Source organism: Numida meleagris, chromosome 2 (genome assembly GCF_002078875.1).
Source record: "Numida meleagris isolate 19003 breed g44 Domestic line chromosome 2, NumMel1.0, whole genome shotgun sequence".
NCBI lineage: Eukaryota > Metazoa > Chordata > Aves > Galliformes > Numididae > Numida > Numida meleagris.
In genome coordinates this window covers 14,122,101-14,139,486 of record NC_034410.1, presented here as the reverse complement: position 1 = coordinate 14,139,486, position 17,386 = coordinate 14,122,101, and the positions used below count along the sequence as shown (strand labels likewise).

Below are 17,386 nucleotides of genomic sequence, written 5' to 3'. Positions count from 1 at the left end.
GCTACTTTGGCAAAAACTCTTAAAACTTTTTATTGACTACAGGCTGTGCCATGCCTTCTTGAGTGCATGCAAGTGATTCTAGAATCCGGCTGTTTCTCTGCCATTTACTTAATTGATTTCTTTCCAGAAGGACATAAAGTTGTTAAAGCAAGAACAGGAAATAACTGAAATATTAGTTGATAGGAGGCAACAAATTTTGCTTCCTGTGAGTAAATCCTACTTCCACCATAATATTCTTTTGTTCTTATTTAACAGCCTTTTCCCATATATTTTGCTAACTGTGCTGGTATTGTTTGTCTTTCATTCAAAACGATTAGCTCTTGGCATTTGATGGCATTATTCATAGGAATATGATTAGCTTTGGTTTATCTTTAGGAAGAAGACATGTACAAACAAGATTAGTTGAACCAAGGGCCTCGTCACTGAACAGTGGAGACTGTTTCCTATTGTTAACTCCACATCTCTGTTTCTTATGGGTAGGAGAGTTTGCAAATGTCATAGAAAAAGCAAAGGTTAGTACTAGTTCATTTTTTTTATCATTTGTTTTTAGAACTGTCACACAGTAAACCTCTTTGATGTAATTGAGCGTTGGTGCCACTTGTCTCGTAAGGTTCTATGCAGCTGAGAGTCAGCAATGGGTAGATATGCAAGTTTTCTGCAAATACGTTTTAGCACTGTGCACTGAATGATAGCTGACATCAACATGTGTAGGTTGCAAAGCTATGAGAGAAAAGAGGATATCCTCAGGAAATGGATTTGCACGCAAACAAAAAATAGCCTGAATTGCAGGATGTCCTTTTTATTCCTATTCTTATTAAGATCAAGCCATGTTTTAAGGTGAATGAAAGAATGAATGTATTTCTGTAACTTTTACTCCAGTATCTGTTTATTATTCCAACAAATAGTAACTAGATTTTACTGATCTGTCTATCTACTTCTGCCTTCTCTCTAAACACCATATGCACAAGTATGCCTTATGCAACCCTGTCCAGATAACTGTTAATCTCTTAGGCTTCAGAACTTGCAACTTTGATTCAGACAAAGAGGGAACTTGGCTGTAGAGCTTCTTATATACAGACTATAGAAGAAGGAATAAACACCCACACCCATGCAGCCAAAGACTTCTGGAAGCTCCTTGGTGGCCAAGCAAATTACCAGTGTAAGCATTCTCATGATTGCATTATCTCATGTTTTATCACAGTAAAATAACTGAGTTGGTTCTCTCTACAAAAAAATTAATATCTAATTATTTTGGACAATTTTTTCCTTAAGCTGCTGGAAGTCCTGAAGAGGATGAAATGTATGAAGCTGCCATAATAGAAACTAATTGCATTTACCGCCTCGTGGAGGATAAACTCATTCCCGAAGATGACTACTGGGGAAAGATGCCAAAATGTAGCCTGCTACAACCAAAAGAGGTATTGTGCCACTTACTGCCCTGTGGTAAGTGCAGGAACAGACAGCTGATACAACTGCAAATGCTCATGGAGATGTTCACTGAAAATGGGCTCCTCTGTGTTTGTGAAAAGCTTCTGAACATATTGTTGTCCAGAGCGTGCTGCAGATCTTCAAAAATTTGATCTATTATCTTTAAAGTGAAATACTGTTCTAGGAAATGTTAATCTTTTTGTCAGCAGTGGCTCCTTCCACTCTGAAGTCACGAAGTACAAAACAGGTAGCACTTTGGTAGCATTCATCTAAGTGCAAATTGGAGCAGATGTCCAAAATAAAGACATGATGCATTTTATTGAACGTATTCATGTTGCTACCTATTTGCTGAGCCAGTTACCCAGGCTGTATGTTCTGTCAGCCTTCTCCTGTTGCAGGAAGAAGTATAGGTGTAAACCTCAGGGAAAGTTGCTGTAGTCAGATAGCATTTGGTCATAGAACAGAATCAGTTCTTGCGTAGCCACAGCTCTCTGGTCTGCTAGTAACTCAGCTACCACCTAAAGATACACCTTATAGCATCCCCAATACTTACTTCCAGTCATTCTTGAGATCTAACTGCCATGGTGCATACCAGTGCCCTGGCCTTACTTTCATTATAGTGCTAGCTGTTAGTATCACTGTAGGAACTCTGATATTTGGAGGAGCTTGAGTTAAATGCACTGTCAGCTTGTGGCACCAGGAAACAGGATGATCAGGGCATTACATATCTTGATGGTGTGTTACAATGATTTTTGGGGTTTGTTTTTTTGGTTTGTTTTCCAGGTGCTGGTATTTGATTTTGGCAGTGAAGTGTATGTGTGGCATGGAAAGGAAGTTACTTTAGCACAAAGAAAAGTGGCATTCCAGCTGGCAAAACACTTGTGGAATGGCACTTTCGACTACTCAAATTGTGACATAAATCCTCTGGACCCGGGAGAATGCAATCCCCTCATACCCAGGTACCAAAATTCAAGTTTAGTCTTATTATAGAAGCGTAGGTTTCTTGCCCTCATTTCAGTGTTAAATTTGATTCTTTTATTTCCTTGTACAGAAAGGGACAAGGACGTCCAGATTGGGCTGTGTTTGGCAGACTCACAGAACATAATGAGACCATACTGTTCAAAGAGAAATTCCTTGACTGGACAGAGCTGAAGAAACTCAATGAGAAGAATTCTAGTGAATCCCTTCACCAGAAGGTGCATTTAATAAGCATGCTAGGTATTTCAAACTAGATGATCTAGCTGGGATGCAAGCCAGGGAAACTTGTTCTTAAGGATGCAGAACATTTTCTTTATCTTGCGGGCTTTGACCTGGGGGTCAGAACGTCACCACCTATAGTGTGAAGCCACAGAAGTGCTTTTTATTAGTGCTGAGCAAGTCAGTGAAGACTGACAAGGTGGCTTTGACAAGACATCAGGTGATGACAAGATATCGAAGTACTAAATATGCAGGAATCGAACTATTCAAGTGGAGCTGTGTGGTATGGGAAGGGGGGAAAGGCTATGCTCAAAGAAGTCTGTTCTGTGTTTTCTCACAGGAAGAATCCAAATCTGATTCTAAACCATATGATGTCATGCTAATGGTACCTGTGCCCCAAACTGCTGTAGGCACAGTTCTGGATGGAATGAATATTGGCCGGGGCTATGGACTTGTAGAAGGAGAAGATGGGAGGCAGTTTGAAATTATCACTGCATCTGTGGATGTCTGGCACATCCTGGAGTTTGATTATAGTAGACTGCCTAAACAAAGCATAGGACAGTTCCATGAGGGAGACACATACGTGGTGAAGTGGAAGTACATGGTGAGCACTACAGGTTAGTGAACAATTCTGTTTCATCCTGCTGAAACATGAATAAGTGCAGATAAAACTGCTACTGTTAGTGCTGAGATCCAGACTTAGAAGGTTACAAATGCTAATTTAGTCTTCCTAGGCCTTGAAGTAGTAAGAAAAAAACCCCACAAAAACCATAGTTATTTTTCATACCTCAGATGTAATACTGTCTGTCTCTGCATTTACCCAACACTGCTGTTGTACACATTCACAAGACAGCTCATTAAGCCAGAATTGTGCCCACAGCTTAACATCAAAATAACTAGGCATCTGGATTAATGACAGTGGGCTGAATGTCTTACAAGAGAGGTAGGCTTAGCAACCAGGAAAGCCTTTGTTGAGTAATGGAGAACAGTAACAATGACAGGAAAAGCCCTTGCCAACTCATTGCCCTTACTGTCCTTTTTGCTGTTTCTGGAAACCCTTTTCTATGGGTTTCAGTCTCAAGTGGAAAATTTTGACTGTGTTCTGACACAGTGCCTGAGAGCAGCAGGTAAATGTTGAGAATCAGCTCGGTGTGCTCACTGGAACTCTCCCTTCTGGCACTAAAATAAGAAGAAGTGGCTTTTGTGGTAAGTAAAATAGAAATAATCTAAAAAAATGATGGCTTTGAATAGGAAAATATCAAAGCTAGTTGAAAGCAGTAAAACAGTCATATAGCCTCAGGCTTTTAGCCAAAAAATGTAGGAAGGTCTTATTTAGGATTATTGAGTTCTGATACTGGTGAATCCAAGAAAAACACAAAAGCTTGTAAGCCATGGGAGAAGTGGATAACACTAATACCGAACTGTAAACAGTCTCTTAATCCAAAGGGCTGAAAATATATTCCATCACTCCAAAAAATGATACATTTTTGTGTAGGAGGCAGTAGTTTCATGGGCTGAATGTACAGTTAAGAGTGAAACCATACATTTTAGAAGTGACTAGTAGCTTGAATATTCTCAATTTAAAAAATAAAGCTAGGATGCTCTCTCACAAGTATTTCAGTTGGATTCTGGTCAGCATATTTTTAGGAATCTGGTTGAAGCTCTTGGTTTTGTAAATCCTCAGTTAATTATATCTGTTATCCAGTATTCACCGGTAAAATATTCCATAACTGATTTTATTGTTGACCTTCACTTGCTCTAAACATTGTTTTAAAAAGCTTACCAAATAGTCTCTCTTTTATGACTGCAAAATACTACTTTGGTTTCTTTTGTTCTGTAGTTTTCCTTTACCAAGAAAGATTTTGCTTTTATGCCTGTAGCTTTCTCAACTGTTGCTATTTCCAGTATTGCTCAGCAGCCAGCTCTTTTGCTGCCAAAGAACAGTGTGTAATGCAGAAAATGAGCCATAAAGCACTCTTCTGGTAACTTGATGGGACATACAATTTCACATGCTAATTTGCTCAAGTGATTGTTAGTGATTTTGCTCCAGATACTACCACTTCTTTCTATATGCTCTCTCTTTTTGGTCTACAAGAGCATCTCTGCACTTGGGCTTTCATCCACCCGATGAGGCAATACCAGCATTGCAAAAGAGCATGCTGGCTTGGTGGCCTGATGTTCCTCCAATTGGTTATTTCATCTTTCCTGTTCTGGCCGGGATAGTGCTGAGCTGGCAGATGAGATTAAACCATGTGCTGCTTAAACCTGTAGCCAGTGTACTTTCTTCAGCATGTGCTTTCTGTTTTGCAGTTGGAAGCAGACAAAAAGGAGAGCAACAAGTAAGAGCTGTTGGAAAAGAGAAATGCGTGTATTTTTTTTGGCAAGGAAGGCACTCCACTGTGAGTGAGAAAGGGACATCGGCACTGATGACAGTGGAACTTGATGAGGAGAGAGGAGCACAGGTGAGCTTCCTGCAGATCTAGGTGGGAGTGCTGGCAAGAGCTGCCTGCCTGCAAAGTCACTGGCAGAAAATGGGAGTGATTGTTTTTGCCTCCTCTCTTTCTGTAATAATATCCTTGCAGGTGAAATTAGCTTGCCTTGAAAATTACTTTTGGCTTTAGTCCAGCTTCCAGAGATGCATCAGCCTTCTTTATGGATGGTCATTTCCCACTCTCACTTATAAAGATTGTATTTCTGAGAATCGCTGAGGAAAGACATCTTCTCTCCTCTCTCTTAGAGATAAGTGAAGCACAGTGAAAGAAATTTTTGCCTTCCCTTTCAATGTATCCAGATAACAGAACGTATTCCTAGCACTGGGAACAGGAGAAGCACTCTGTTTTGTTGAACTCCGTCTGAAGCATTTTCTGCAAGACTAAAACATGAAAATACATTTGAAATCAAATTTTCAATTTGTTTACTCCGTCATTATGGAGGAGATTGCCTTGTTTTGCAAAGATTCTAGCAACTGCAGATACAGCTAATCTAAAGTTTTGAGAGTATAGGCTTTGTTGTTAGGCTGAGTTCAGCATTGCTGGTAAGAGCGCGCAAAATTAGATTTAAAATTAATCTCTGTACTTTGATAAAGCTGTGATTAATTCTTGAGCAGGAGTGTAAACATGACTATTAAGCCTTGAGTTCACAGAGAAGATTTGCAAATACCACTTGACCCAGTGTGTGGGATGCTGTGCAACCTAGCTGATCGAACAATTTGCTATCTCAGTTTCATCATCAAAATTTAACAAAGAATGTGCATGTTGTCACATAAGCCGGTTTTACCACAAATTTTAAGCCTATTTGAGTTCCTACAGTATTTCTCTAACAGTTTCAAAGAATATCAGGCAAGATGGTGCAGTCTTGTAAAGAATTCAAATAATGGTTAAATTAAACTAATATAAATTAAAGTTTATTTGGTATTTTTTTGTCCTCTGAAACTCTTGATTGTTGGATTCCAAACAGAGGTTTCTTTTAATATGTAGGTCACATATGAAACGCATTGGATGTTGATGCATACGGTAATTTCAACGATAGTCAGCAGTATCAAAGTGCGAGGAAAGCTATCTTTGTGGGTGGCCGTAACTATATAATTTTTATTCAACCACAGGGAGTAGTTCTCCCAAGTCTATATAGTTGCTTCATTTTTTTAGATGAATTGTGGTTCTTTCCAATTTCCAGGTGCAAGTGCTTCAAGGGAAAGAACCCCCGTGCTTCCTGCAGTGCTTCCAAGGAGGAATGATTGTGCATGCTGGAAGAAGGGAAGAGGAAGAAGAAAATGCACAAAGTAAATTACTGTTCTTTAAGGGTTTCTGCCCCACAATCTTTTCTTAACCTATTGTGAAGGACTTTGAATTCAGTCTCAACTACCATACTATGTAGAAAAGAGCAATGAATGCCATGAAAACCATGAGTCTGCTTTGCTGTCAAGGTAGTTTATGTCTTCCCTGAGCTTAGAGTGGATTTTGTCAGCCAAGAGCAAGCTGACTTTATTGTACTGATGCATGCATAAATTGTTCTAGTTGGTTTTTAATTAAGCAAAGTGCCTCTTTGCATTAAAATATTCTTTTCTACACAGTCTAGGGAAAAGAGTATTTTTATGAGCAGTTCTCCTGTGACTAATGCAAAATTAAGCTTTTGTTACCTATTCATTGCACTTTACAACATATTCCTTGATGTAGCTTGGAAATGTTCCAGTTCGCTTCTGAATGCGACCTGCTGTGCCTAAGGTGCACAGAGAAAGAGACGCATATAGAAAGACTACTCAGTTTGTTTCCCTTTTGTTCCTGTGAGGAAAAAAGGAACAGAAGCTTGACTCTTCTGCTCTTAACAGAGCAGATGTGACTCTTGAAGTCTCTCTCGTAGCAAGGTTTCGTAAGGCACTTTTTTCTGCAGCAGTTTTTCAAGTAACGTTAACCAAACCTGATGCTTAGTTAGTTTGTCCTGTAACAATAGAGGAACACATAGTGTTTCACAGTATGAAAACAGCTGTTCCAGAGCAGAGGTCTTGAATTTTCAATTCCATGTGACTGTATAATACCACTGCACTGTTCCTGTCTGCTCCAGGTGACTGGAGACTATATTGCGTGCGAGGAGAAGTTCCCAATGAAGGAAACTTACTTGAAGTAGCATGTCACTGCAGCAGCCTGCGTTCCCGGACATCCATGATTGTCCTCAATATAAATAAAGCTCTTATCTACCTGTGGCATGGCTGCAAAGCACAATCTCACACCAAGGATGTAGGAAGAACAGCAGCCAATAAAATAAAAGAACAGTGAGTGTTTGACCTATGTTTTGGAGATGTTTATACAGACTACCAATTTACTTAAAATAGTCTGCCTCGAATAACAATTGAAATAAATAAAGCTGTCCTCTGAGTACAATTGCAGCATGTGCATGCTTGATAAGGAGGAGAAATGGCAGGTAACTGATTCACTGGAGTGGGGAATACACGTGTTCTGTGATCACTTCAGGTCAAATGCACTTATTCATTGTACTGTACCAGTTATAGTTGCAAAAAACCATCTCTTTCCATGTGGAGGGAGAGTCTCCATATCTGAGTAGCAAACTAAATCTCAGCTGCTAGGATTAGAACCTAGGGGAAGATGTGCCTTGTGTATAAGTGATTGGGAATGAATTTAAGAAAGCATGCGAGGAGGACAGCAGTAGTTACAAACTTGAACAGTGAGCTCCTGTGAGCATCTTCTCCTCCTCCTTGGGTATATGATCAGAAATGCTGTGAGAATGGTTGTTGAAATTCGGTGCCCTGTTTATTGATAACTTTTGTCATCATTTTCCAGAAGATCATGATGACACAATGTACAACAAGCCTATGAGGTGGTTTTGGGTTCTAGTAAAACCTGAGCCAGCAGGTTTGTGTAGGTGGTAATTGGGGCAGGGAAAAGTTGGATTCACTCTCTTTCTTTGTGTTTTGTAGATGTCCGCTGGAAGCAGGGCTGCACAGCAGCAGCAAGGTGACAATACATGAATGTGATGAAGGGTCAGAGCCTTTGGGATTCTGGGATGCATTAGGAAGGCGAGATCGAAAGGCCTATGATTGCATGTTGCAAGGTAGACCTGCATTCCTGAGTTTGGCACTTTCAGTTTACTTTACCGGTCTACAGTACTGTCAGATTTAATGTACAGGTTTTGAAGAACTTCCCTTCAATGAGTTGCTACCAAAAAAATCCCAACTTCTACCGAGTTAAGCAATACTGTTCTAGAAGGAAAGTGCTGGAAAACAAAAGTGTTTCATTTTCTTCTCACCCCCTTCTGCAACCCCTCTGTGTTTATGCAGCATGGAGCAACAGTTAATGCTGTTACCAACACATTTCACTTGTGTTCTGAAGGGATTAGGGAGCTGTTCTGCACACATTCTTGTCCAGTCTTTGCTTTGAAACTGCCAGCAAAGGTAGCAGGGGAATTGATTTACAAAGTGGAAAGTAGGCTTTGAGAAGGGCTTGCTTCACTTAAGCTGTGAAACAGCCAGTTATGAAACAGCTGATACTAACTAGCCAGGGTCATATTCAAACTGACGGCAGCCAGCCTTTCAGCTCAAGTTCATCACAGCTGCTGCCAGTCCCCCAAGACATCTGGTTGTCTTTCTTGATTTTTCAGAAAGCAAAGAATTGACAGTCACTCTAAATACTGATATTTTTTTAAATACATTTACCTCCACTGTTTCCTATTGAAAATCTTTTGTTGTTGTTGTTGTTATTCTTTCAAGATCCAGGAAAGTTTAATTTCACCCCCCGCCTGTTCAGCCTCAGTAGTTCTTCAGGAGAATTCTCAGCCACTGAGTTTGTTTACCCCTCAAGAGACCCTGCTGTCATCAATTCCATGCCCTTCTTGCAAGAAGATCTTTACACTGCCCCACAGCCAGGTATATGCTTTAATATACTTCTGTAACTGAAGAACAGACAACTGTATCATGCCTCGGGCAGCAATTCAGTTACCGTAATCACTTCTAACTTGATTTATAGCAGGAAAATGTGTGTATGTGATGTTTATACAGCATTAAGCAATAAGAGTAATTTCTCCATGATAAATATGCTGAGAATCAATCAAATGTATTTGTATCCCAAAAGCTTGCTACAGAAATACCTTGTTTATATCAGAAAATCAGAGTTCAGCTGTGGTTCAGCTGGATGAATAACAAAAGGGATTGATAAGCTTCAAAATGGTCCTGTTCTGATGCTGACAAGCATGTACGGTTGATGTTGTTCAGGGAATGCCAAGAACTAGTGAGCAGTAATGGTGGGTTTGCTTTTTTTTTTTTTGACTGCATAGCACTGTTCCTTGTTGACAATCACCATGAAGTGTACCTGTGGCAAGGCTGGTGGCCTGTGGAAAACAAAATCGCTGGATCAGCTCGAATCAGGTGGGCTACAGACAGGAAATGCGCCATGGAGACAGTGCTCCAGTACTGCAAAGGTAACAGATGGCTGTGCCTGGCTGTTCTGCATGTGCCGTGGTTTTCCACACGTTTCTGTCCCAAGCTACGAGCTGCTCAGTTAGGTGTTCCCCTGATGGTGCTGATAAACACCAATGTATTTGAAGATACGTTTTCCACTCTTTATTAGCAAATAATTTGCCCAGTAGTGGTATTATTCCCAAGTTCCCACATCTCTCTGGTGAGCCATTTCTCAGAGAAAAGGCTTTTTCCCCCCTGTGTTCTCATTGTGGGAGCGTAGTTCAGACATGAGATTTCTAAAAGGGAATTCTGAGAACAGAGCCTCTTAAATTTGCTTTCTCTCTAGCTCCTCTTAAATTTCATAAGCTTATGTGTGTCAAAAGACTGATTGAAAATACTTTTTGCTGATATAACTGGGTTTTGATTTATTGGGGGAGATGGAAAGACTGAAGATCAAGAACAAGTCTCACAGAGAAACAGATGGCTATTGGAAAAGCTGGAACACAGAGCTGAGGGCCTTGCTCAGTAGTTTCTTAGACTCGTTTGTACAAGGCAGAGTTATTGCTGCTCAGCGTGCAGTGATTCAAGCTGTAATTGATGGTCATGTAAGAGTACTGTGGCCAGATTCATTTCTGCACTAGTAGTTTCTTTGAAATGTTGTAGTGCTTTCATCTCATTTCATCTAAGGTTATGTGAGACTGGAAACAGACCTTGCGTCTTCCAACAGAGGATGAATAAAGAAAGGTACAGTGAGAAGAAGGCATGGTAACAGCCATTTTTGGTCAGCTCAGAGCAGTTCTCACTGGAACAAGTACCAGGACCTAACTGGTGCAAGCTATGTCCTCTCACAAGGAAAGGCTGATCTCATGATGACACTGATTATTTTTTTCTGTAGCAAATGATCTTTACAACTTGTGACGCAACTAGTGACAACTGTCATCTTCTCCCATGGGCATTTGTATGTTTGAAGAGGGAGAGCGATGTCCTTGTTGGATTCCATCCTTATAAGGATAAAACCAGTCTCCTTTCCAATCTGCAGGTCCAACAGGAGTAGAAGCAATTGCTGTGTTTCTATTCAGTTGCCTGGTGTCACTGAGGGGAACTGGTAACACCTGGCAGGAGACAGCTGAAAACCAGCAGCAGAGACACTGAAATGTGACCTTTATGAGACTGAGTTACTGCTCTGTGTAGTTTATCTTCTGGTGTCCCTGTCACTGCCCTGCCAAACAATAGCATGCGTTTAGGAACACGATGCTACACATGGCAGTAGATGGAAAAGTCTTTGGCAGGGACTGCTGAATTCCTAAAGAAGAGGCTAGCCACTTCCTTCTCCCACTACATCCCCCCGGGGTTTTTTTTTGCCAGTCAGGATGAATGATTACATGCATCTCTGAGATCATTTCATACAGTATGCTTCCCAGCAGAAGTGAATGTCAGCATAGAGGAACAGAGCCCTTGCAGTGAAGTGCCCAGAGCTGCTCAGCAGGCAGTGAGAGAGACGGAAGTAAGATCCCCCCAGGCTGTGTTCCTTATGCAGCGTTGTAATCTTCTGGTAATAAAAATCATGTTTTCTGGCCCCAGAAAAAATGGAATCAGATACACATGTTGAGGTTTGGATACTTTTCTAGATTTCTTGAACATCACTGAGTTAGGTGATGGGAAAAGGGGGTTGAATTTGCTGCATCTCAGTTTGCACAGTGACTCCTCATGGGTCTGAAATATAGCATACATATCATAGTTTTTTTGCTGGGTGCTAACTTCTTAGCCCCTGACTATAACTTTGCAGCAGTGATGGCTTTTTCCTCTTTGGTTGGATGGGTACAGAGCAAGTTTACTGCCCTTACAGATCAATACGACTTGCACTATTTCTGTTCTGAAGCTGATGTCACAGAATCATAGAATGTGACCTTCTCTGCTGGCCCATCACTTCCATGATCTAGCATTGGGCTGTCCTGCCAACCAGTTCAAAATTTCATTGCATCAGGCTACCAGGGCTGACTAGATCTTATGTGTAATTACTTATTATGGGGGAAAAATGAAAAACCAAGAGATAAAATGTAGGAAATATTCTGACTGGTATATAGTAGAGTGATCAGAAGCATGAGAAGACTCTTCTATTTTTCTTTCTCCATTTCTTTCATCCTCTATTTCCCTCTCACTCCTCTCTTTCCTGGCTTGCAATGTTTAACCATACGACGTATGAAAAAGTTTGGTTACCTCCTCTGAATATCCCTTGAACATACCTATCAATTCTCCTTGTGCATAAATTTTAATTTAACTCATCAGAATGCCATGACAATTTTTCCGTGGTTTTATCCATTAAGTCAGTAGTCTGAAGTACTGAACTGCAGACAGCCAGGAGAGGGAAGAAAATCTGGTCTGACCATCGGTGACTATTACTGAGGAGACCAGCTTGTGATGAGGGCAGAGTTCAGGCAATGAAATTGTTTCTCTGCTTATGTAGGAAGTCAGTCTTACCATATGGTTAAGCCCATAGTGACCATTATCAAATGCACCTCTTGACTCATCTCTTGACTGAACTACTGAGACTGGAGCAATTCAACTAGAGCAGACTGGCATTTTTTTAAACGCAGTTTTTAAGTACCTGTTGAATTTTTAAGTACTTGTTGAATCATTCATGGTAGAGTGAACAAATAAACCACAGTGCAAACATGTTGAAGAGAGGACTTAACATCAAGTATTCAGATAATAAACCTCCTGTCTGAATTTTGTAGTTAAAGCATTCACATTCTAATACATTTGTTTGACTGCTCCATAGAGCTTTTATCTCTGCTATTCAATTTCATGCTAACATGGTCTCTCTAATCAGCTTGCTACCAATACCCGATGTTAAGCCAGACCTGTAATGCTGATGTTTTGCAAGCTTACTGGAACCATGTCCAGCCATGCTCTCCATTTGCATTCAGCATAGGCGTTGCATCAGTGCCGTGGGGTGCTCCCTAGCAGAGGATAGGTGGCTGTGTTCTTTTAGATCTTCCCACACAAATTAAGTGTCAGTGGAGACCATAGTAAGCAAAGTCTTCTTTAGTACATTTATATTTTCTTGAGGAAATCCTAATGTGTTAAAGATGCTCTGGAATTAAATGTAGAATTTTGCAAGAAGTTACGGCTTTCGGAAGCGAGGTGGTGTAATACTGCTCTGTTAGATTCTCCTGATTCTGGACTTGGCAACATGTTCAGCTTTTCCATCTCCTGTCTGGAAGAACAATCTGATTAGACTGATTTGTTTGAATCCAGCTAAAGTGAAGGTACGATATTTTTAGAACGATAGCTCCTCCCAGCTCCGACTGCCTGTCTGCCCAATTCCAAGGGCATTTGAGTTTATAGGTGCTTTTGAATCTTTGTGATATGGATTCATTCAAGCAACAGGGCCTTTATTCAGCTGTTCCTGGTGTAATGACTTCAACCCTTTCTCTGATACGGCATTGCTCCTAGACAGGGCTTACTGCCGTGTCCTATATAGTGTTCACCCATGTGTTTTATAGAAATTTAAAAATCAGCAGAAATTGCCACCTAACTATTGCAATACCTCTTTTAACTTTCAGGTCCCGTTCCTTTGAATTTCTAGTAACAAAAGTGACTGTGTCATACATCAGGGTCGCAAGTTAAGGACAGTTTACGCATTCTCACATAGGCCTTCAAGCTTAAGCAGTACTTGCTGCTGGCAGGACACTTCTGCTGAGCATATAAGGAGGTTTTATTTACCTGAATTTGGCTGATTTCAGACCATTGCATTCTGCTTATGCCATTCTCACTTTGTTTTTGTAAGATAAGATGTACGTTGAATTAGGAAGTAACTGTAAAGTTTTCTTCAGTGTACATGGTTTAATCTTTGTGGTCAGATTAAAAAAAAAAGCACATGTCAAAGCACCCAAAAAAACCCCAAAACAATCCATGTTAGAAGATACCATACTATGTTTAAAAGAAATCGTGGTGGAATGTATTCCTGATGCCTAAAATTACTTAAAACGTGCCTACAGGGTAGTTCTTTTTAGTGGGGGATACCAGAAAATGTGGTACCATTTTTAATTTCTCTTTTTGTGTTTTGACTGTTTTTAGGAAAAAATGTAAAGAAGCCCCCAAAGTCCTATCTCATTCATGCCGGCCTAGAGCCTCTGACCTTCACTAATATGTTCCCAAGTTGGGAACACAGGGAAGACATTGCAGAGATCACAGAAATGGTAAATACCTTCACAGTGTGCACTGTTTCCTACTGCTAGTAAATATGTCTTGTGTTGCCAATAACATTGTTGTTTTGTGATGTCAAGCCCCCAAACCCCGAGGGTGAGCCTATAAAGTATGGTTTAAGAGTCTGCACCTAGGAAAAAAAACCTAACAACATAGCCTAATTCTGATGGGGAGTGTGGCTATCAGAGGCATTCCCAGTTGTTTTTCGTGTAGTTCTCATACTGCTTTTTGTTAAAAACAGAGCTGGAGTGAAGTGCTGTCTGAACCGTCTCACAGAAACGGTTGTTAGTGTTTAGCAGAATAACTGTTTCAACTTTGGGAAACAGGCAGCAGCCTTCAGCTCTGGTCAGTCCTCCAAGCGGAAGGAGCTGGGGAGCAATGTGCCCCATGAAGAGCTCCAAGTTCCCCACCTGGGAAGCACCGTCACAGCCGAATTACACAACTGCTTTAAGAGGAATCTCAAGGCAAATCACATTTGCTCCTTTTTAAGTCTTCTGCAGTGATCTGTGGAGGAAACTGCTGGATTCGTGGCTAAACACAGAAGTTGACCTTAAGCTGAGATTCTTAAAGTACAGGATTTCCTTCTGCAAAGTGCAGACATTTTTGTGGCTGTGAAATGGTTGTAGGCAATGGCTGGTAGGCAGTGTGCAGACCTGCAGGTACCGCTCTGTGCTCCACGGGCCAGGCAGCACAGGTTGATGCCATGCTGTCCTCAGACTGACACAAGCAGCTGATGGTTTCAGCACTGTGATCCTGAACTTAATGTTTTCCTTTTCTCCCCGCAGGATGCTGACGTTTCTAATCAGATAATCCTTGTAGAAGACGTGTTGGCCAAGCTGTGTAAAACTGTGTATCCTCTAGCAGATCTCTTAGCCAGGCCTTTACCTGAGGGAGTTGACCCCCTGAAGCTTGAAATTTATCTTTCAGATGAGGACTTTGAGGTAAGGAGAGAATGGGTACACTGTTACTCTGTGCATATCTGTCCAACCTTCCTGTTAAGTCATCTGACGGTTTTGCTACGTTCCTTACTAGTGGTGTATCCTCTTGTTTTCAATGCAGGTTGCATTAGAGATGACAAGAGAAGAGTACAATGCGCTGCCATCTTGGAAGCAGGTTAATCTGAAGAAGGCAAAAGGACTTTTCTAAGCTGTGTTTGTTGCAGTGAGCACCAAAGGGATGTCTGTTGTCACTTTCTATGCCCTTTAGCAAAACTGTGCTCCACATTTACAAAATAAATAGAAATAATCTGAAGTTATTAGTGACTACCTATCTGGAGGTGTGTAATATTATAAAAGGCCAAGAGAACTCTTTGAAAATGGAATTCAATTTTGACTTCAAAGGTAATGTTTAAGCTCACCTCTCCTATGCACTTAAACAGTAGTTTCTTAAGCTACTGCTGTAGCTGTCCTTTGGCTATATCCAATACTTGCCATTTTTGTTTTTGAAGAAGTTCTCTTTGTAAAGTGTTATTTTGTTAGTTTGTGGATTACAAAGAATTTATATTTATATAAACACATAGAACAAGTATGTATTTAACAATGCAATATATATTCACTTTCAAGACTTTAATATCAGAACTACAGAACAGTAGCTGGATGGCAGTTGCTTGTACTGAATTAGCTATACCACCAATATGTATCTCTTGCGCATTCTGAAAAGTTTCTCTTTGCAATAGGTAATGAATTGTTCTCAGTGCTGCTTCAGGTGCTAAACTGAACAAAGCATTTGTATTTATAGCATGGATTTCTTGAGAAACTATGCGAATCAACCTTTATACTTTAATACCCAAAAATGTATAGTGCCTTGTTTTTTGTGTACAGTTTATATACAAAAAAAGATTGGTCTGCATTTTGAAGATGGCACAGAATGGTCTCCTCTGTTACTTTTATAATAGTAGAAATAAAAACATCTCAGTTTCTAATCCTTGTTGTAAACATTAAACATGTCTTTTGTGATATAAGAACTGAAAGTAAAAGCTTCCGAATAAACTCTTAGCAATGCTCTGACTTGTCATTATTTTGTACTGTAAACTGTACAAATTCATTGGAATCTTCCATAATGTGGTATCTTATAAAAATATTTTAACCTTAGGAATCTGCAGGTGTTGTACAGTTATAATTGGAGAAGCAGATAATATAGAAAGAAAACATTGTATAAGATAAAATTAGGTTGTACGACACTTCCACGCTGCATGTTGGAACCGTCACACGACTCCTGTATCCTTTTGGTTGTGGTTTTATACATGAAACCAAAATTATTATACTGATTTTCAACCTCTGAAAACCTTTTCAACCTTTGTGCAACTGGGAGTAAAACTTGAACTGAAAAAGAGTATGGCATTGTGTCCATTCTTTCAGTGAGCACCGGAGTCAAAATCGCTTTCATTCAGCTACTTAGGATACCGAATAGAGTGACTAGGGGAAAAATCATTATGGTTTGAGATGTTTTACGAGCACCTGGCATTTCCCCAACGAAAGTCCTGAAATACACAAATAGTGTTCAGCTGCTGTGAGATATTACAGGTGAATTTTCAGAACTGGTTGGGTTTTTTTTTTATGCAGGTTTCTGTCAAGAACTAAAAATCACTAACCTAATAAAAGGAGAGCAATGATATTCAGAGCCAGGGTCCTTCCGCCATAGCATTTAAATGCCTGCCAGCTCCTCAGAAGTCCTCAGCTATGTCTTCTGGGTGAGATGCACACTTAGCTTGAACACGCAGGGCTTTATAGTGACAAGATCATTGTTCAAGCACTGAGAGGTTTCCAAAGTCACTGCTGTATTCGTGGCATTATCTAAGTATTTTTGCACTTATGTATTTTCCTCTTTCACCTTCTCTGTTGACAAAATCAAGCAGGAATGAAGTTTTGTTTATTCATGTTCAGTCTATGCTGTGGGGCTGGCAGGTTCCTCTGTTTTGATTTTCTTTAACAGAGCTGATTTGCATAGCATGATTGACCTTGTTCTTCCCTCTGTCAGGGTAGCATCATTTGCTTTTGTTTTTTGAAAACACTATCAGCCCTCCAAGTGCCGCTGAAGGGCAACATCCACCTTTAAAGCCTTTCAAAACTCAGCTAAAAGAGGAGGCAAGCAGGAACAGAGACCTGCAGGCAGTGAAATGTAATTCAGTGGTGTCAGCTTTTGGAGTTCCCACAGTGCTTACACGATTTGGTATCTTGTGGCCCAGTTTCTGGAACTGGGACAGAACCCAACTTCCTTCAGTGTTTTGTTCCTAACTTCGTATAGGAAGGCTTCAAAAGCAACTCGAAAGTGTGGAAAGAATGAAAACGTTTGTATTGTCCTTAGTAATCCTGTTATTTATCAACATGCTTTCCTGAAATGCAAAGCTGACAATAGAAAGCAAGTCAGTGTGAGGCCCTGGACAGAACGGTGGGGTTATACTTTAACTTTTTGCTAGCATTCCTCTCCACTGCGGGGATGCTATTTATGGCCAGAAATTGGAAAGGGCCATTAACATCTTCTTGAATTGTTTTTACAGCTCTGCATAGGAAATAGAGCTGAAATAGGGTTAGTCTGGGTGTGGGGGGAGGAAGGGAGGCTGTTTGCTTGCTTGGGTTATTTAATGCTGTTTGCTCGTTTCAAATAGGCTCCCAAAAACAGGGAGGGTCTAGGGTGAGTTGAAAGGCCAAG

General features: G+C 40.4%; 1 protein-coding gene across 14 annotated transcripts in view; it reads left to right on the top strand.

The window, feature by feature from the left end:
• Positions 1-16,069, top strand: part of SVIL (supervillin) — a 131,329-nt gene extending 115,260 nt beyond the window's left edge. For all 14 annotated transcript variants that reach the window (XM_021385499.1, XM_021385507.1, XM_021385502.1 and 11 more), the window contains 15 exons: positions 376-512; positions 1,012-1,159; positions 1,273-1,418; positions 2,212-2,387; positions 2,480-2,624; positions 2,966-3,242; positions 4,936-5,087; positions 6,298-6,403; positions 7,183-7,390; positions 8,054-8,187; positions 8,843-8,998; positions 9,406-9,549; positions 13,610-13,731; positions 14,524-14,679; positions 14,798-16,069. In XM_021385499.1, coding sequence (XP_021241174.1) covers positions 376-512; positions 1,012-1,159; positions 1,273-1,418; positions 2,212-2,387; positions 2,480-2,624; positions 2,966-3,242; positions 4,936-5,087; positions 6,298-6,403; positions 7,183-7,390; positions 8,054-8,187; positions 8,843-8,998; positions 9,406-9,549; positions 13,610-13,731; positions 14,524-14,679; positions 14,798-14,884 — 2,294 coding nt within the window. In that variant the 3' untranslated portion in view covers positions 14,885-16,069. The remainder of the gene's footprint in view (positions 1-375; positions 513-1,011; positions 1,160-1,272; positions 1,419-2,211; positions 2,388-2,479; positions 2,625-2,965; positions 3,243-4,935; positions 5,088-6,297; positions 6,404-7,182; positions 7,391-8,053; positions 8,188-8,842; positions 8,999-9,405; positions 9,550-13,609; positions 13,732-14,523; positions 14,680-14,797) is intronic.